The 19,680-nt window shown below is 50.0% G+C and overlaps 4 protein-coding genes across 4 annotated transcripts; all 4 read left to right on the top strand.

Moving 5' to 3' along the window:
* Positions 1 to 877: 877 nt before the first annotated feature.
* FVEG_11121 (hypothetical protein) lies at positions 878 to 7,151 on the top strand (the record flags this gene model as incomplete). Its single annotated transcript, XM_018900289.1, has 2 exons — positions 878 to 1,063; positions 1,116 to 7,151. The coding sequence occupies 2 exons, from the start codon at positions 878 to 880 to the stop codon at positions 7,149 to 7,151; spliced, it is 6,222 nt and encodes a 2,073-aa protein (XP_018758541.1).
* A 1,330-nt stretch (positions 7,152 to 8,481) lies between these two features.
* On the top strand, positions 8,482 to 11,097 carry FVEG_11120 (hypothetical protein; the record flags this gene model as incomplete). The annotated part of the gene is made up of 9 exons (XM_018900288.1): positions 8,482 to 8,680; positions 8,736 to 8,825; positions 8,880 to 9,025; positions 9,079 to 9,523; positions 9,573 to 10,234; positions 10,294 to 10,362; positions 10,419 to 10,540; positions 10,599 to 10,794; positions 10,855 to 11,097. The coding sequence occupies 9 exons, from the start codon at positions 8,482 to 8,484 to the stop codon at positions 11,095 to 11,097; spliced, it is 2,172 nt and encodes a 723-aa protein (XP_018758540.1).
* A 998-nt stretch (positions 11,098 to 12,095) lies between these two features.
* Positions 12,096 to 18,698, top strand: FVEG_11119 (hypothetical protein; the record flags this gene model as incomplete). Its single annotated transcript, XM_018900287.1, has 4 exons — positions 12,096 to 12,111; positions 12,178 to 13,158; positions 13,207 to 17,996; positions 18,045 to 18,698. The coding sequence occupies 4 exons, from the start codon at positions 12,096 to 12,098 to the stop codon at positions 18,696 to 18,698; spliced, it is 6,441 nt and encodes a 2,146-aa protein (XP_018758539.1).
* Positions 18,699 to 19,118: 420 nt separating this feature from the next.
* FVEG_11118 (hypothetical protein) lies at positions 19,119 to 19,598 on the top strand (the record flags this gene model as incomplete). Its single annotated transcript, XM_018900286.1, has 2 exons — positions 19,119 to 19,323; positions 19,372 to 19,598. The coding sequence occupies 2 exons, from the start codon at positions 19,119 to 19,121 to the stop codon at positions 19,596 to 19,598; spliced, it is 432 nt and encodes a 143-aa protein (XP_018758538.1).
* Positions 19,599 to 19,680: the final 82 nt, after the last annotated feature.

Below are 19,680 nucleotides of genomic sequence, written 5' to 3'. Positions count from 1 at the left end.
AGAGGCAGCCTTAGGGTAGTTGACCCAACCAAGATTAGCCGCAGCTCTAATCCAATTGGCCCCGAAAATTCTCACAGGGCACTTACACAAACAGCCTAGGGCACTACACCCCTGTAAAGTCAATGGTCTCGACGCCAAACTCATAAAAGCTTGTTTTGCACACCCCGGAGATATCGTTCGAGACCCTACATGCAGCTAAAGCTCAGCGCTCGTCTCGCCATCCCAAAATGGCCTTCCCCTCCACATGGAATTTGCTCTTTTCGATAGTCTCGTTTTATCTAAGACGAAAGAAGAGTCTACTAGCCTCAATGCTCGTTTACGCCGCCTATCATGTAGCTCCTTGAGGGCCGTACCGATGCCCACTTCGCGAGAACGCCTCGACTCTACGCGTGAACCAACGGCAGATGCTATACGCAAGCGCCCGCTCCCGTAGACTATCGATTCACGCATCGACTTATCGGAGAGCGGAGACTCCGGTCTTACAATTGGAGCTAGTTGCTGCATGTCTCGAGTAATATGTGATGGCTGGAAAGAAGCTGCTTCTACTGATTGGGGAGTATTGGCTCTCTTGCATCTGAGCAATAGGAACCTTGATGCTCAAGTGACTTACACGAGCAGGGATAGAGAAGGGGCGAAGTTAGTGTTCTAGGCCATGGCTGAAGACTGTATCCGAAATAGCTTGCAGTCCGGGGTTGTCCAGCTCTGATCGGCATGTCTTCTGCTCGGCCTTTGTGCGATTGAGCATCTGGCCGTTCATCTCATGCAGTTCCCCAAGGAGCAGATTGCGATATCGATGCGGTCCTTTTTCTAATCTAATTCTGTTTCCATAGCGGACAATTGCTCACCCATCTTGAGCATCACAAGCCTTGGACATACAATGGCCCACCACGTTCATGGGAGACGGTCAGCCAGCGACAAATGGCCGCCTTCACTACCAGATCAGCAAGAAACTCTGGTAGACAAGACATTTGTGTTCAGCGCCGATGAGCTTATTGCTTCGACATTAGTTGGGCGAGGCAGCTTGCTTCACAAACCTGGCAGGCTAGTAACGCTCAAAACTCGTGTAAGTCAATTTATTCCAACGTCGGAAGGATCAATTAATTGAGCATCATTAGTCTATAACTTCAAAGAGCTCAGACTCTGATGAGAATACAAGCGCAGAAGCTTCTGGTGGTATCAGAGTCGTGAGCACACCTGGTCGTTTCTTTGGTGAAAGGGACTGGACACGCTCTACAGTCAAGCGTAAACAGGACCATGCCTCATTGGACGCTGATTTTGATGACCATTCTGGGCATAATCATCGTCAGCGCCATAGGCATCGCCAAGTCAAGAAATGGCTGGAAGATGATGAGCCGCGCGATGACGGTACGCATCGTGCCAAACCGGGTAGACGATCACTTGGCCATGGACGGCCGGTGATAGGAAGAGCTGGTGATGCTGACAAGCGACCTCGGGCTCCATCTGGAGGGTCTCGTTATGCGTCTTCTGGTACACAGACAGCAGCTGGATCAGCATCGCCTTCTGCTGGTGACAGACCTGTGCTTCCTGGACAGGGTGGAGGTGACAAGCCTGGAGGCATTGGTTCTGGTAGTGTACAGGCACCAAGCGGAGTATTGCCTCCAGTCACGGCAGGAGACCCAAGACTGACAAGTCCTTCTGCTGGCCCTGCGGCTCCAGGAACCATTGCTGGACCTGCCGTTCCTGCCCCAAAGCCTGGTGTTCCTGTTCAATCAGGACCGGGTCCTCAGCAACCTTCCCACACTGGAGACGTTACACCTTCACCAGCGGCTCCTCCAGCGTCTAGTGGGCAAAACATCCCACCGCCAGCCTCAGTCCCAGGCGTCCCAGCTGTTCAGCAACCTGGAGATGTCGCAACTCCGGTATCGAAGGAGCCAAAGGTCTTGCCACCAACTTCACCTCCTGCTGGACCAGCCGTGATACCCATCACAAACCCAGCTGTGCCTCCTCCAGCATCGACTGAGCCCAAGGTTCTACCACCAGCCTCAGCCCCAAGCGGCTCTGCTGTTGTACCCATCACGAACCCGGCAACAAGCGCGCCAGGCTTGCCTCCCCCACCGCAACAGCTCATTCCCCTCAAAGACCAATACATGCTCGCAGCGACTGGTCAATCAACCCAGATCCGCAGTTCAACGCCAGGCATCAGCGCTGGTACTGTCCCGTCTGACCACATCGTCTTCTCAACCCCAGACACCGGCACTCAAGCGTTTCTTACTTCGTCAGGACCCATAGTCTTTGAGACTTCCTTGGAAGCGATCAAGGCTAACATCAGCGAGTTTCCGCTGTCGTTGAGCGATCCTTTGAGACGAGATTTTGGTGCGGCTTGGAAACTTGACGAAAATGCTTCGTACCTTCAGAGTGCTGATGTCAATTTGAAGCTTGGATCGGATGGCAAATCTCTCGAGATGACCGGCCTCAAGGTCAAGGTGTCCAAAGATACAAGCAGCGCTCCGCTTGTGTTCTCTACTGATGCCAAAGTCCTCAACGACGAGTTCGAGACTGGGTTTGCTGATATCACAAAAGATACTAGTATTACTACTCGTACTGGCATTGATCGGTACCCAGGCCATCTCCTTCTTGGCTTGGAAGTAAGTTCTGCCAACGGTGGATTCGAGAATCTTGGAGATCTCTGTGCAGTCGCTCACATAAGCCCCAAGCCCTGGCTCAAGACATTGCTTAAATTGACCAAGATCACATTTGGTGGTTTAGCTGGTACTCCAGCTCGCAACGCAATGTGGTACATCCCCGGTCCAGGGTCTGGGTGCTGTATCCGTCTCGAAGCCTCCCTCGACCTCAAAGAGGGAATAGTCACCAAACTGGACAAATACCTCGCTGGTTGGGTTGACCACATCCCTCCCATGTCTGTCATTGCTAAGAGAACTGTGTCTCCATCATCTGGTCCTTGGGGAGATGCATACACTATTGGAGAGCTTACCATAGCTGCAGAGCCAGACTATAAGGGTGAGAAGCGTGCGTTGGGTATGTATGTGTCTATCGGAGAAGATCATATCAATATCTTCTTTGTGTGCTACTCCAAAGCGCTTCAGTGGCCAGCTCTTAAGGCCTGGATCCAGAAGACCTGTCCCGAAGTGGGCAAGGCCATTGACGATTTGGAGAAGATTCTTTCCAATACTGGCCACGGATCCAAAACTCAGAATTCCAGTACTTCTCACATATACTGGAGAAGAGCGACCGTTACACTTCAGAACAAAGAGGCAGGTGGTCTAACTCTGGCCGGTATGCGCTTGGAGCTCGAAGCTTCGATGCAAGTGCTTGTGCCAACGGACAAGCATTCGGTCTTCACTATGGAGTTCACCTGGACCAAGGGCACTGGGGTGTTCTCAGGCGAGTGTGAGTTCAACGGCGTTGGAAACGTAATGGGACAGGGCAACCCTCCACTGCAGTACTATCTTGACTACGAACGATGGGACAAATTCTCTTATCTTGACCCGTCAGAGCCATATATGTCGCTACGCTGCCTCGACAGTAGTTTCGTGCAGAACCTACCGTTCGGCGTTCCCACTGAGATTACTGAGGCCGATCTCTATGTCTCTAATGAGAGTCTGCACGTCAGTGGTCGTCTTGAAGCTTTGATGGGGAAACCAACGGAGACTTCAGTCGTCTCAGATCCTTCAAAGGTTCCCTCCTTACAGATCGACCACACCATGCTAGGGTTCTCTTTCAACTACGTATACGCATCAAAGGCACTAAATATCGTTCTTGACGGAGCCATCACCCTTCTCCCTCTCAAGGAAGGCGACCAGCCAGCATCGCTGGCGGCAATGATCATGTATTCGTCAGAACAGGGCCTGGTGTCTTTTAGTGCGCACGCATCGCATATTCCAATGACAGCTCTGCACTCTTTGTTCGCTGCAGGTGAAGAGAAGACGCATGCGATGTCTATTCTGGAAAGTATTGAGCTGCAACGCATTGCCTTCGACATTACGGCGGGCAAGGGCCAGCCAACTAAAGTCAGCTTTGAAGCAGGCCTCAAGATCTCTAGTATTCTGCTGGAGACAAAGTTCAAGCGTACGGATGTCAACACTTGGTCTCTCACTGCGAAACTGCACGAAGAGACCACAGCAGCTGGCAAAGCGTCAAAGGAGTTCACACTCGGCGACGCTGTGCAGAAGCTCTTGGGCCAGGAAATTGTAGATATCCTGCCAGGCTTTGTGACAGGAACAACGTTCAAAACATCTAAACCTCAGGAGGATAAGTTCGACATTATCGTGACTCGTCTGAACGGTACAAAGCCACATATCGTTTTCGGTGCAGAGATGAAGTTTGGAATGCTTCACGTCCAATTTGTCCAGCTGGTTCCTATCACAGGAAAGGCAGATAAGCCCTCGCCCATAAAGAGAATGATACGCGTCTCTCTGGGACCGCTACCTTCTATCTCGAAGCTGCCGATCCTTGGAAACCTGGACATACCATTTGATGCCCTTGAGTTCCTCTGGGTCAATACCATGTTCACACAAGAGGACATCACTACTCTGAATGGAAGCGCCCAGATGTTTGTGAATCAGCCCTTCAAGATGAGGCCTGAGGATAAAGAGTTGTCCGAAGGCTTCCACTTCCGTCTGGTTGGTAGCCAGGGTGTCTTCCTCGACCATGTCTTCGGTCAGGACAAGCCAGAGAAGAAGAAGACCCCAGCAGGTGCGGTTACTACTGGCTCAAAGGGGACTCCTGCTCCCGTCCAGGAGAAGAAGCCATCCACAGAAGCAGCTGTTCCCAGTGGTGGCGCGCCCGCGACGACAGCTGCACTAGCAAAGAAGAAGGGACCTCTCACTCTCTCAGGCATCTCGTTGTCCTACGAAGGTGGCGTCTTGCGCATCCATCTTGACGCCAGTGTTCTCATCGGGCCCATCAGTGCTGGTATTCAGGGTCTGACTCTCGTCGTCAGACTCGACTCCAAGCAGATCCATGGACTACACGATATTCTGCATGTTCCGATTGACGTCGAGGTTGAAGGGTTCGACATGTCGTTCACTCGTATGCCAATCCAAATCGCAGGTGCTCTGCACCACAAGCCTGGCACTAAAGCGTACTTTGGAGGCGTTGCTATCTCATTGAGCACCTTTTCTATCGCAGCACTTGGTTCGTATGAGCAAGTTCCAGCCAACGCCGCAACAGGTACACCGGAATATGATTCATTCTTCATCTACGCGATGATGGAGGGACTCATTTTCACCATGGGTTGGGCCGAGATTCGTGGACTGATGGCTGGCTTTGGCTACAACTCACGTCTCCGACTACCGACTGTGGAGCAGCTGTCTTCCTTCCCACTCATTCAGGGTTTTGACCAGGCGGGAGGCTTCAATATGAACCAGGCTGTTAAGTCACTGACAGGTCCTGATGCTTTTGTGACGCCTAGTATGGGATCCATTTGGCTGGCACTTGGTCTTGTCATCCGAGCTTGCGAGGCCATTGACATGCGTGCTGTTGCAACAGTAGCTCTCGGACCGAACCAGACTGACATTGGTCTGATTGCCCGAGCAACCGCTACCCTTCCTAGACGTGCGAGCCCTGACAAGGCTCTTGTTCTTATTGATCTCTCTGTGGTTGGCAAACTCGACCTTGTTAATGGCGAGCTCTCAGTTGACGGTCTCATCAATCCCACTTCTTTCATTCTCAACAAGGATTGCCGTCCCTCCGGTGGGTTTGCCATCAGAAGTTGGTTCGGCAAGAATAACCCACATTCAGGTGACTGGGTGATCAGTTTCGGTGGCTATCATCCTATGTACCAAGTCCCTGCGCATTATCCTCGTCCACAGCGATTGGGTATCTCGTGGACGCTCAGCTCAAACTTAAGGGTCACTGGCAATGCATACGCAGCTATTACTCCAGGAGCCATCATGGCAGGAGGAATGCTTCAAGCAGTCTTCTCTGCTGGCCCTCTTGGTGCACACTTTGACGCGCATGCTGACTTCCTGGTCAACCTCAAGCCGCTACACTACGTGGCAGACATGGCAGTATCTGCAGGCGTGTATTACGAGATCAGAGTCTGGCGCTTCAGAAAGAAGATCTCTGTCAATGTTGGAGCCTCTCTACACCTCGAAGGACCACCGATTCACGGCAGCGTGTACTTTGATCTGTCCGTGGTCAGCTTCACTGTCAGCTTTGGCTCCGGATCGTCCGAGGGCAAGAGAGCTATCAGTCTACGTGAGCTTATGGAGCTTGTGCTACAGGAAGCAGGCGATACACGGAAAGCAGATAATTCCATTGTTAACCCTCATACATTCACAGCTGTGTCTGGTCTTCTTGGAGACGACAAGAAGAAGAGTGACGCAGTCAACAAAGCTTCGGGTAACAAGGTGGCTTCTGCTAAGGAGCGTTGGCACGTCCGTAGCGACAACTTCATCTTCTCAGTTCGAAGCGCGGTGCCAACTAACTCTATTGGTATCGAGGGACGCAGCGGTACTCAGTACCGTGGTAACTCCATTATCAGCAGACCCATGCAGATGAAGAACGACACAAGTGACTCTGCAAGGATCAAATCGACACTGGGCGTCAAGGTCAGGAATGTCGGGGAGGACAAGATCGTTCCCTTCCGCGAAGTAGCCAAGGTTGAAGATCAATTGCCAGCCAACTACTGGGGCCCTTATTCAGAGAATACTGCAGACTACATGAGGCCTGATAGGATGCCCCCTACAGTCTCACACCTCGTCGGTGCGACTCTGGTACCGCCACCACCCGCAACTCCTGGGCAGTCCATCCCCGTGTTCAAATCAATGCCACAAAACCACGATGCTCCACCATGGAGACCTGAAATGATTAAAAAATCCGTTCGCTATCTCGATCACGCCAATGCTAGAGACAGCGTCAAGTGGTCTCGTGTCAAGGGTGCCATGGGTTTGGAGCCTGAGGCGAAGAGAGAGAAACCTCCTATGGATACAGTCTTATTGACAGAGGTCGGAGAGGCAAAGGAGGCTGCTGCTCCCAAGCCGCAGTTAACCAAGCCATACCGGCAAGGTATTCTCGATAGCTTCATCAGCTTGGCCCACGGCGGGACAGACGCGGAGAGCCTCAAGGTCCAGAAGGCCTACAAGGGTATTGGTGCTAATGTTCCCGACGTCATCTTGAACGACCCGCAGCGTTTCTATATCGGTCCTCCAGCAGTGTTTTGCAACTAAAGATAGTTACCGATTTACAGGCCATGTTTTCAACGTTCGCTTAATTCTTTCTGCGTTACTTCTGAAATTGTATATATCCGTTACACTTGAGCCAACTAGTTTCTTTCTGATGCATTTGAATCAATACCTGCGTAATATCGAATCACCCAGCATGTGTCGCAGCACATAGCAGGTATAGACTGCACCACTAAGCTATCTGAACCGCGTTGTAGATTGGGGGTGAAGGCTACAACAGAGGCAACCATGGCCAAAAAGAAGTCCAAACTCAATATTTAGCTAGTGAAATTAAGCATGCTGCTAAACAATCGGGGTTGTGCCTTGTCAATCGGAGCAAACCCACCGGGTGGTCCAGACAAAGCGATGCTGCACCAGTAAACCGAAGGCGACATCTTTCTGTAGGCCTGTGATCAATACCCTGTGGTCTAGACCTCCATAGTTTACGACGAGAGAGCACGTATGTTTCAGCAAGCCCGGTTTCGAACTCAACCAAGACTCTCCGTGGAAGACATATGTTGCTGATACACTACAGAGCTTCAAGCCGCGGAGCATTTCGCTCACGCTCTTCATCACTAGGCTCTTCAGAAGCGCCGTTATCTGGCATATTACATTACAAGTAACTGAAGTTCGGGTCCAGAGTGCGGAACTTTGTAAGGCTAGGGAGAGATTGTCTCAGCCGTCCTCGCACCTCACCCCGCTCGTGACTACGATGGGGTATTGGAACAATGCATCGGTGAGCCCCGGATGTGACTATGACTGAGGCTTCTAGATTCATATCTTGAACACGGAATTCAGTCTTGGGATTGGCACTGCTGCGCCAAACGTTATCTCGGAAGACTTCCAGCGCTTTTACATTGGGCCTCCAACATTGTTCTGCAATTAGAGCTGTTTGCTGTTTACAGTTTGTATACGGAGTACGCCTGCCGGATTTAATCTACCTGAGCTAGCCTTTGTTTGGTGATATCTTACACCCCAGGTGTGTGGCGACGCTTAGTTGCAGCTGTGTGAACTATCGATTCTTAGACCCATGTCCGCATGAGGTCCCCTGAGTGATCACTGGGTACGGGGATGGCCTCGACCGGATTGGAATTTTCCACTGAGGCTTCTGGACATCTTTACGATGTAGAAACATTTGTGACCTTTGTTAAAAATCATCCACAAACCTACATCGCGCTACAGCTTCCTTACGATACCAGCTAGCAGATACCTCGGCAAGCTAACAATCTATCTCCGTTCTCTGTACAGTGCTGAATTGCGTTCATCGTCGCTTTCTTCTTTTCAGACCAAATCCATCATTTTCAGCTTCTTCCAATTGACTTCTGCTCTTGAAACCATGAACCGCCAAAACAAAACCCGGAGCAATAGTGATTGGCAGGCAAACTACGAGCGGACAAGGCCGAAGAGCACCATAAGTAAACCACCGCCGACACCCGGAGCAGGGAGACGAAAAGGAACGAAGTCCACGAGGGTGCGAACGTACCAAAATATACCTATCAATGACATTGACGCCAATGAAGTGCAAGACAACGGCTGTAGGTCAGGTACTTCAAGCCTATCTGATACTCAGACTGATCTAGATAAAAATAGGCTTCAAGCTACAAAACCAGCCCAATGCCCTTCAAGAGATAAACTATACAACACCGAAGCATGAACCCGGTGTACCCCTTCGTTACGATTGTATGCATGCTCTTTCCGACGAAGCATGACGTGGGTTCCCTAACGTGAATATAGGTTTCATACCCGTTAGAGAAACATACGAATTCTTTCCATGTGAGCCATACGGTGGTGCTGAAGATGTCCTTGGCTTCAGAGAATATCGTGGAGTTGATATGATAATGACGAAAACTGGTGCTTACAAGGTGCCAACTTTGCCAACTGTACGAACTCTTTACATGGTTGATCTAGAATTGGACCAGCTAATTGATAGCAGCATGTCTTCAAACCATACAAACTTCTCCTCTATCGCGGCCGAAAAAACGCACAACCGGACGAAGATGATCACCATCGCTTCGTATACTTGGCAGAGAACAAGCCCAACGAGATGAAGGTAGGGGATTGCTTTATCCGGCTTGAAGAGGTTCACAACCGTATGAGACGGGATGCGGCTCCTTTTATTGATGATTGCGAGTTGGCTGTCGAATACGCCACCCAGCACGGAATTATCAATGGAAATTTCCTCCAAGCAGAAAAGGATGCTGCCGCTGCCCGTGTCCAAGAGCTTCGGCAACAATTTGGCGGCCTGCTCAGATTCCGTTGTTGGACTGTTGAAGGACAGCAATCTTACTCTGATGAGGATACACTGTGCCAAAAGCTGTTCGATAAAGTTCAGGGAACGACAACGCGTGATCATCTCGAGCTGTTTCGCGTTTGGGCAGGTAAGCTTTCCATCATTTTAAATAGACACAAGACTAAGTGTGCTTATAGAGCTACTCCGAAAATCACAGGGTGATAAACTTGGATCTAAAGAATTCTTTGGGCGTTACTGGGATGCTGTCATTCCTGACGTATCCAGACCGTTATTTCACGAAGGAATGAAGATCTTAGTGTCCGTGACATATCTCAATTATCTTGGTTACAACGACAATAATCCTCTGACACCTGATAAACGGGAACAGGTCAGAAATGATGTGCACGGGGCCGTTCAACGGGTGATTGATGCGCCAAGGCTCAAGTTCAAGCCTCCCTTGCCCTTGACTAGCATCATATTTCCGGACGAAGAGCAACATTTACCCCTTGGATGGAAGCTTCTTAACCCGGATAATAACAGAAACTACAGGGACTTATCCGGTAACGGATGGAGGACACTTGAGGCGCATCCCGGGGGCCTTTACAGTATTCTCATCAATCAGTCTGTCAGAGACTTCTTCCTGAACCTCACCCTCTACAAACAGCTTTGGCAGGATGGGTACCCTGTTCCTGACAAGGAGAACGCTGAAAATCTTCATGAACGGCTTACTGAATGTGAGACGACATTCGAAACAGTTACGACAGTGAATAAGACCAACCTATCCGCCGCCTCTGCGAATCCTAAGCGGGTCCCGACGCAGGATAGATGCGTTGCAGACCCTGCGTGTTCTGCAAACGTGGTATGCTCTCTCCTGGTAGAATTTACCATTGGTGCGAGTACCTGTTCTAACGTCTACAGGCTCTATCAATGGCATATCCAGACATTTATTCCGACTCGGGTAAGGCGAAGAAGAAGAGAGTTGCAGAGGTACGCAGCATCGCCTCATATGTTTACTTTCATAGATAAGATGCTCACAAATACAGTGGCTACATAGATCAGCATTCAGCTACGGAGGAGGCATCACGTCTGGTGGTCAGCTAAGCACACCTCAGATTCCTAATAATCTGGTCCTTGGCAGCCCCGAGACGAACACGCTTATGATGAGGTAAGTAAAATAATCTTAAACATTTGGCTTCAGTATTGAAGCAGCTGACTTGAATTAGATACGAGTCTTTTGTCAAAAGAGTCGTATTATTCGGAAACAAGAATAATGGTGATGTAGTAACGGTCACAACAAATATAACCTACCCACATCTTGTAGGTTGGACCGAGGACTGGGTCGGCGACATTTTCCATAAATACACGTGGTTAGCCCCGGAGCTTTCCTATTCTTACGAGAACATGCTTGATAGCAACCCTGTAAGTCAAAGCCTACAAGGTATCATGTTGAGCGTCAAGTGCTAATGATTCATGGCTTAGTATATCTCCCAGCGCAGACCTATATATCCTATGAACCGCGAGACAGCCATGCTCTTTGAGACCCTTCTAGACAAGTCTTTGGAGGAGAAGTGCTGGGGATGGCAATGCTGGAATAAGAATAGTGCAGTTGCGGATGCGCTCATAGAGTCAACGGCTGTCGATGGCGACCAGCAGGAATTGAACAAGGAAGACCTGAACGACATGCTGCACGAGGAGCTAAAGGAGCGAGATCCGCAAGTTTGAGCCCCTTTGGACTCGATAGATATACATCATAACAAGTTTCTTAGTAGTGTAATTTAATTGATGCTCTAATGCTAAAGAACGTATCCCGAGTCCCAACGCAAAGCAACTAACTCGTGTTGATGTGTTTCTTCAACTCTACACGCGGATTATTTTGCCTGTAAACTTCAACACAGAGCAATTTATAGAGACATGGTTACCTACACGGCGGATCGGGAGTCCTGAGAGTCACACGGGCGGATTCGTTGGGACTATGGGGGGATCTCTCAAGGCATGCACACACTACCAACTCACACAGCTCGTAAATTACATGGTCTACTCCGTATCGAGGTGATAGGCCGGTCAACCCCGAGTGTGACTGAGGCTTCTAGACCGGGGCCTTCAGTGCGGGATGCTGTCTTTCCGGTGTCTTGCTGATATTGAGAGCTGGAAATATTGATTCCAGCCTTCAGTCGAAGCGTTACTTTGATGGCGGGGTTAATTGGGAGGCGTCCTCGACATGTGCTGAAAAGTCCCTAGGACTGCATTAGCGCACTAATCATCTAGCGCAGTAGACTAAGTTAGGCTGCGCAGCACGCGAACTTCAGGGGATGAATCCCCTGTAACGCCCAAGGGAGCGCTACCGATGCCGCGTGTCTCGTACTCCGTGTGCGATACCAAGCACAGTACATGTGCGACTTACACCTGATCGCTAGCCCGCTCCACACCCAGACCAGTCTAGACAGAACAAGATGCAGCTGAAATGGAACTATCGAAAAATAAGCATGAATAGAGTGGCTGCGTTACGAGGAATTGACTCCGATGCCTGTTTCGATAAAGCGATGCAAGTGACTGGCTTCCTTGCAGCTTTGCGCATGCTCATTCTCCGTTTCCCAGTTCATTCATTCACTTCTCGCTCTTTTACTTCAAGAATTCTACAATCACATTTTAGTCTACAGAAGTTGAGGTATCACCAAGAGTTCAGGTGACTGAGGTTGCAAGACAGCAACAGAGTCGTCGCGATGCTGCAATCTCCTCGTAAGTAACCACAACTGATCTTCAATTGACATTGAGCACAGCAATTAATGCTAACTCTTTTGGTAGAAGCAGAAGAAGTTGCGCCGCAACTCCCAAAGGTTGCAGAGCCCTTGGTAGACATCACAGAGCTTGGTCCGGAGTCACCCTCAGAAGGCTCTGAACGCAGCGAAGAAAATGTCCAGCCAGTACAAGATTCACATCTTGTCTTCGACGATGAGGTCGACACTTCAGAAGCAGACCTCACCATCGACACTGTTTTAGACAGGCGACTTCGAACAGCACCATTACGTCCCCAAGGTCGCAGATCCATCTCAGGACAGCAGAACAGAGACGTGAGCCATGGCTCTCAAGGCTCTGATAACAGTTTTGTCAAGAACGATGCCGATAGCACCACGATCCGAAGAGTTCATATCAGCTTGCCAAAGCGCAACAGTCGCAATGACTCCCAGCCTCTATCTACAAGACGTACAATGTCTAGTGAAACTACCACCACTTCAGGCAGTTTCATCGGACGACGTGCTGTCAGCAGTCAATCCAATAAAGCGCTTTCCACAGAAGATCGCATGGTTAGAGCTTATAGTTCTCTCCGAGAGCTGCGCATGACATGCACACTTCCCGCTACACGAGAGCGCGTTACAATTCATCACGTCTTTGACCTCATTGACAAGACGCGCATGAGACTCGTGCCTCATCAATGGAGTCTTGTGGACAGACGTCTGAAGCAAGTCCAGTCTTCAGCCGAGCGCATCGCGGATTTCGTCGCGCTTATGAAGAATCATGGATCTGATGCTGAGAGCGTGGCCTCCATGTTCTACTCCAGCTGCGAGCTTGCGCTCTCAATGCAGGGAAAGCTTACTAGTGCTAGCACAGCGCTGGATAACTTGCTTGCTGTTTTCCATCGAGCTAGTGTTACAATTCAGCATGTGAGAGCTTCGGTGCCCGAGGGCGTTTCGTCGGATAAGCTTTATAGCTGTTTGTCTAAGGTTCTTCAGTCGTTGCAGCAGATTTGTTTGGGATTCATTGACATTTTGGATGAGATCAACAAAGGTGAGTCCTCAACGCTACCATAATTCATGTATACTAACGTCTCTGCAGCCGGTTCCCGCACCTCGTCGTCGCTTATCCTTCAGATCGAGCAATATTTTGAGGCAGATCTGGCTTCATTGTCCCTGGCTGCGCATTCAGCGTGCGAAGAACTCTGGATCCTGTCGCTCAAGGGTAGTTCCGACGGTTCGCTTGGGACCTGTCATGGCCCCGTGCAGGACTGGCTGAACGGACATGGACATTGCAACCACGGCTTCTCTCGAGGCCATCACGGAAGCAAGCATGGCCACTCCTTTGTCTTTGACTGCGTTGAGCCTATCGTCGTTCAGTTCTTCAAGACGCCCTCTAGACTATTACTTGTCGCTGGAGACGCTGGCTATGGAGAACAAGAGCTCGTCTCCAACATCATCGAGCGTTTACAACTGTCTTTGTCTCTGGATGCGAAGCTACTTCGCGCATCAGTTACGTCTGCGACACAGGGCTCTTCATCCGTTCGCCTACTCAAAGCATTGCTGTTCCAGCTTCTCGACCAGTCCATCGGCGACACTGGCTTGCTGGATGCGATCAACACTGTCAGGAAACGCAGCGAAACCGAGTCAGCTGAGAAGACAGAGGACCTCTTGTGGGAACTTCTTGGGGATCGCTGCTCCAAGGCCAGTGGAAACGTTGCCATTGTGATCAACACCATTGACAGCCATGGCACTGATAGCTCCTCCAAGTTTCTCGCCAAGCTCCAGGCACTTACTTCCAAGTGTGAGAATATTAGATGTCTTGCATTGGCTGATGCCGATTCAGCGAGATCCATTTCTGGCACTCAGATCTACACTCTGTCTCGCATGGATATTCGCAGAAATGCCCGCTCTTTCATGCAGATGGCGCTCTCTACATCAGCCATACTCTCATTTCTCTCAGCTGAAATGAAGAGAGAGCTGCAGAAGCACATCGCTGAACGTCAATGGATGTCCCTTCTGGAGGCTAAGCTCATCCTTCGCCTCCTGGAAGCCGAGCATGATCTTGGTCGTATGGCAGACATCATTTGCAAGACACCCAAGACTGTTCAAGGCATTCTCGACAGCATGCTTCTCAAGATCGACTACTCCAATCCCGACATGCAGTCTCTGCTCTCTTGGCTTCTGGTCGGAAAGCGAGCTATCCAGGTCGATGAGATGGAGCGATATGGGTCTGTCACTATGAGCAACTGGCTCAGGAGAATTCGTTCCGGCCGGTCCGTGAGCTCCAACTCTCCTCTTGCCAGCATCATCACCATTCGCAGCGGTCGCATCCAATTTGTCGACTCTGTTGTCCAAGCTAAGATGCATCATCTTGCTATCCATGGCAAGATTGCTTTATCCCTTAACCTGGCTCATCGACGGGTAGCGATTGATTGTCTTGAGCACGCGAAGAAGCACCTTCAGCAAGACAAAGTCGATATCGTCTTCCAGAACGTGTCCCAGACTCAATGGGCTACTGCAGCTTCGTACAAGGACTTCGATCCGCTGATGGTTTATGCCGCCAGGAATTGGTATGAGCACTACGAGAAGTCTCTTTCTTCTTCAGAGAAGCTCTCGCGACATCTCCCCGCCGATGTATCCTCAAAGATGTCTGATTCGGTCTTGATGGCCTTGGCTGAGTGGCACTTCCTCAGATCTGAAGGCGATTGTATCACAACGAACAAGCAATTGACGAGGATTCTTTCCCTGCGAAAGGCCGCGTTTGGTGCAAATGCCAAGTCTGTGATCCAAACATTGATCAATCTTGCCCATTCGGATCTTCGCCACACCATTAGTATCGAGAGGTTGGTAGAAGCCTTTGAAGCAGCTATTCTCACCTTCGAAGACCCCAGCCCCCAAGCTACTGCTGGTGCCAAGTACATCATGTCCCTGGTCAAACCGCACACGACACTGTCTTCCAAGAGCTCCAAGGTCTACAAGTACCTCTGGCGTGTCCTGAGGTCTGAGCTCGGAGAGAGCCATGATCAGACACTTGCCGTCGCTCAGAGGCTCGCAGAGTTATACAAGGCGGAGATGCGCTTCGCTGAGGCCGCTGAGATTCTGCACGACATGTATGTTGCGTGCTGCAGAACCAGAGGTCTTTTTGCAAGCAAGACTCTTGATCTATTCCACGTGCTTATTGATGCGCTTGAGCACGCTGACGATATGGCTGCTGCGCAACAGCTGTGCCAAGATGTCTTCGATGCTGCGCCTACTCTGGAGACGTGGACAGATGCAGCACTCTCCGCTATTACTCGCATTGTTCGACATTACCAGGACCGCGGTATGTCAAGTGCTTCCAAGGGTGCCCTTCAGCAGCTATGGAGTCTTCTCCAAGGTCAGCTGAACAAGGAGAACAATAACCATAGTGCCATTTTGGTGGCGTTCACCTCTGTAACTCTGCAGTTGGCGACTAAGTTGCGTGACTTGTCTCTAGAGAAGGAAGCTAGCACAACACTGGTGTCATTCTGGAATTCTGTCTCCAGGTTCGTGACAACCGACCGCCGGTGCGAAGTGACCACGCTAGTCAACCTCAGAGAGATTGCACAGCTTCTTCTGCGACTCGAGAAGAATCAGGAAGCACTGAGCATCCTTCGAGTTCTCTATGAGATCCATCAGCTACCTTCTCATGACCACTTTGACGAAATGCTGCAAGTTTACTCTGCGCTTATTGTCTGCTACAAGGGTGTCAAGAACCCGATCGAAGACTTTTTGTGGCTCAACATCCTCGACAGTATTCTCCATAGCACCCATGGTCACGGAGATATTGGATCAGATACGGTCTTTTTATGCAGAGATCTAGCTCATTTACATCGCTCGCGCAAGGAGTGGAAAGCAGCTATCAGCATCTGTCGCAAGAGTCTTGAAGTTCTTTGGCCACAAGTCCTTGTAGATGGAGGACACCTGCATCTTCCCAAGACTTTCACTCGCGAGCGCGTTGAGATTGCGATCATCATGGCTCAGATGTACAAGTTGACTGAGCAGGCCACTCAAGGAGATATCTTGATCAAGTCCATCGTCAAGTGCTGCAAGTCTAGCGTGCTTCTCTGGCAGTCTTCCAGCCAAGACATCGCCCTGATCCTTTCTGGAGCTCTTGAAGATGCCGGCTTGCATCTTGAGGCTCTGGAATTTTGGAAGTCTATTGTTGGCGATTGCAGGACTCACTTGGGCCACTCTCACTCATTCACACTTCACGTGGCTGCCGCAATTGTCCGTCTAAGCCTTCATCTCGGCACCGTTATTGAAGATGACGATGACATTTGTGATTGCTTCGATGAGGAGCCAGATGAAGATGATGTCGCTTCGATCATTGTCCTCATCGAGGGTCTCCTTGCTCTGTGCAAGAGCCAGAGAGGCAAGGGCAAGCGAGAGAGCTACACGATTCTTCTCCGTCGGTACGAGCGCTTGTGGTCATACTATGCTGACCTGCGACACCATGTGTCAATGGACGCTGCACGCGGATTCGAAATTTATATCGGCTACTCACAGACGCTACTCTCGGTTGGCAGTGTTTCCATCGCCGTGCGGTTGGCTCGCAAGCTAAGAACCATTATGCTGTCAGATCTGGGACGGCAAGATATTTGGTACCTCAAGGCATCGCTTGAACTGACCAAGCTTCTTGAGATGGATGACACGACTCTTCGCGAGGCTGTCGATATCTACGATGAGCTGAACGAGATCTGCCTGGGTCTGTCGGGCTCGGATGATGCATTTATCGAGATTCTACACATCATTGAGGAGCGATTGAGTGTTCTCATGTCAAGCAAACCTCTTCTCCACGATAGAGCAGAGATCATCCTCATCAAGTCTTGGAGGCAATGCGCCAAGAAGCACGGCTACGGTCATGAGCGCAGCATCTCAAGCTTGAAGAAGGTCATCGACTTCTGGGTAGTGAATCTCACTGTTGAGAACAAGAAGCAAGCCACAGTCACCTTGGAAGAGGTCATCCTAGGAGTTTTGAAGAAGGAGACGAATCCCAGGAGGCTATTCCATCTCGCCGAACACTTTAGCACCATGTACAAGCTCCTTGGAGTTAGCCATGGAAACCTGCCCTTCTTGCAGACGATTCGCTCCGAAATTGCGCGATCGCAACAACCTCAAGGTCTCTGTGGACAAGCGTACCTCGAGAATAAGCACAAACGTTCTGTCACTTATGACAGAAGATGCCTGGTTCTTGTGTATACTATGGAGGAACTGTCCAGGAAGAAGACCGAAAGCCTCTTTGGTGACATCTTGACGCGAGTCGTTGCCGAGACGGCTCTTTATGAGGCGTGGCTTCGAGCTGGCCAGCAAAATGACCAGCTTGGCAATCTCTTGACTACTGGTTCACGATTGATCCAGCATCTCGAAGCTTACCATTTGCGCTCCGAGGCGAGTGGCATTCAGGACGAATTGTGGAAACTGTTCTGCCGCATGCTGGATCAGCCAGAGGGCAAGGGTAGCTCAACATATCATCTCTTCCAGGCCATCCTTGCTTCATCTTCCGAACACGACATTTCCGCGTCGCTGTTGGACGATGCCTTTGGACTCATTCAGCAACTGGGCGATGCTGGTTCTCACAAGGCTTGTTTCTACCTGTCTCAGTGGGTGTTCGAGTACAGTGAAAGTGGAGCCGATAGCGACGATAGCTCCTCTGCCCTGATACTTCTCAAGTTGAGTACATTACTCTACAAGATCTCTGAGATCGAAGTCGATGTTTCTCTACGTGGTCTGATTGAAGAGCTGGCTACGCAGTTGGGAGTCTTGGCCATGAGCTACACTTCTGACATTGACTTGAGCGTCTTGAGTGTTAACCACCTCACCTGCATCCTCAGTATCGCTGGCAAGCAGAATGACTACATCACTCTCAAGGTCAGTAACCCTCATCTATTCGAAGTATCTCTACTAACCATCAACCAGCGCATTCTTGAACTTCTATGGAACTCACGCGACCACTACGACTTCAACCTCGAGCCCACAACCACCATCGCCATTGGTAAGCGACTCGCAGAGGTTCATTTCGCTTGTGGAGAACACAACACTGCGTTCACTCTCCTCGAGGATATCAGCTATAACCTCAAGGATGTATATGGAGCCAACCATCCTATGGCGATGAGTTGCATGAGACTTCTAGCATCTATGCACGAGAGTCTAGGCCACCGCACCTCGGCTATTGACGTTAGATTCCTCATGCTCAAGGATGCTGCGACATGGGAGGACGACTTGACCTCTCCAGGATCACAAGATGAAGCAGTCGCCTTCTACTTAGACCAGCTTCAATTCCTGAGGAGCGGGTATGCATCCGTCGGGCAGGATTACTCATGGCATCTGGAGCAGAACATGGACTACCTTGAGGAGATCACGTCCAAGGTGAAGCAATTGATCTCGGTGTCTTCTTCTTCTTATGATGTGGGAGATATCTTGGACCTCGGGGCCTGGGCTGGCTTGGATGAGGTTGAGGTGAATGAGGATGCATTGGATGTATGGTGCGCGCCTGAAGATTGGAGGGTTGAGATGGGAATGGAGGATGATGCTGATAGTTGTGCTTATTCCACTTCGGAGACAAACGTGTAATATGGGTTCTAGTTGCTTGGAGTAATGGCATTCTTGTCTTTTATATAATTCACTTTAGTTTACACATGTTCAATGATGCAGTGAGAAACACGCTTTACTGCTATAAATTCGTGCCTTTATATGTAACATTCCTGATTGGTCGTTATTATATGAAACTGATGATTTTTGAGTCTTACCAGTCATACGGCTTCTTTCTTTTTTAAATAAATGATTCATGGGATTTTGTTGAAGCTGCATTGAGTGAAACATCATTCCGAGTTACACGTTCAATAACCGGCCCCGCCGTTCACAGCCGGCTGCTCCGGTTGCGGAGTCCCCGGACACGGAGAAGGACCTCCGTCTTTAAAGTATATAACAACATCAACGACAGTTCAACCCTCTTGGCCTCAACATCCTACATTCACTCCACAATCTCGGATCATGTCTCAGAACCAAGAATTCAGCGAAGGTTTCAAAAAGGGCCTCAAGGTCCGCGGTGAAGTTCTCGGCGAAGAATACGTCTCCAAAGCAGTCGCAAGTCTCGACAACGAATACTGGAAACCCGCACAAGAGCTCATCACAGAATACGCCTGGGGGAACGTATGGACTCGGCCTGGTCTTGATAGAAAGCAGAGAAGCCTTCTCAGTAAGTGATGCGATTATATCAAATTAGTAATTCTGACGAGTTTAATAGCTTTGGCGTTTTTGACGGCGCAAAAGGCATGGCCGGAATTGACGTTGCATACAAAGGGAGCTTTGCGGAATGGTTTGACGGAGATTGAGATTCGAGAGGCGGTTTTGCAGTCGATGATTTATCTCGGTGCTCCTGTTGGGCTGGAGGCTATGAGGGTTACGGAGAAGGCTATCAATGAGTTTAAGGCGCAGAATGGGGGAGAAGCCAGTGGCTCCAAGAATGATTGAAAAAATGACTATAACTATTTCAGTATCTTCAGATCCATTTACCCTTGAAGCGTTGACCTGACTCGATCATATCAACGAGGCG

The sequence above is a fragment of the Fusarium verticillioides genome, chromosome 9 (genome assembly GCF_000149555.1).
Source record: "Fusarium verticillioides 7600 chromosome 9, whole genome shotgun sequence".
NCBI classification, from domain to species: domain Eukaryota; kingdom Fungi; phylum Ascomycota; class Sordariomycetes; order Hypocreales; family Nectriaceae; genus Fusarium; species Fusarium verticillioides.
This window is presented reverse-complemented; position numbering and strand designations above follow the sequence as displayed.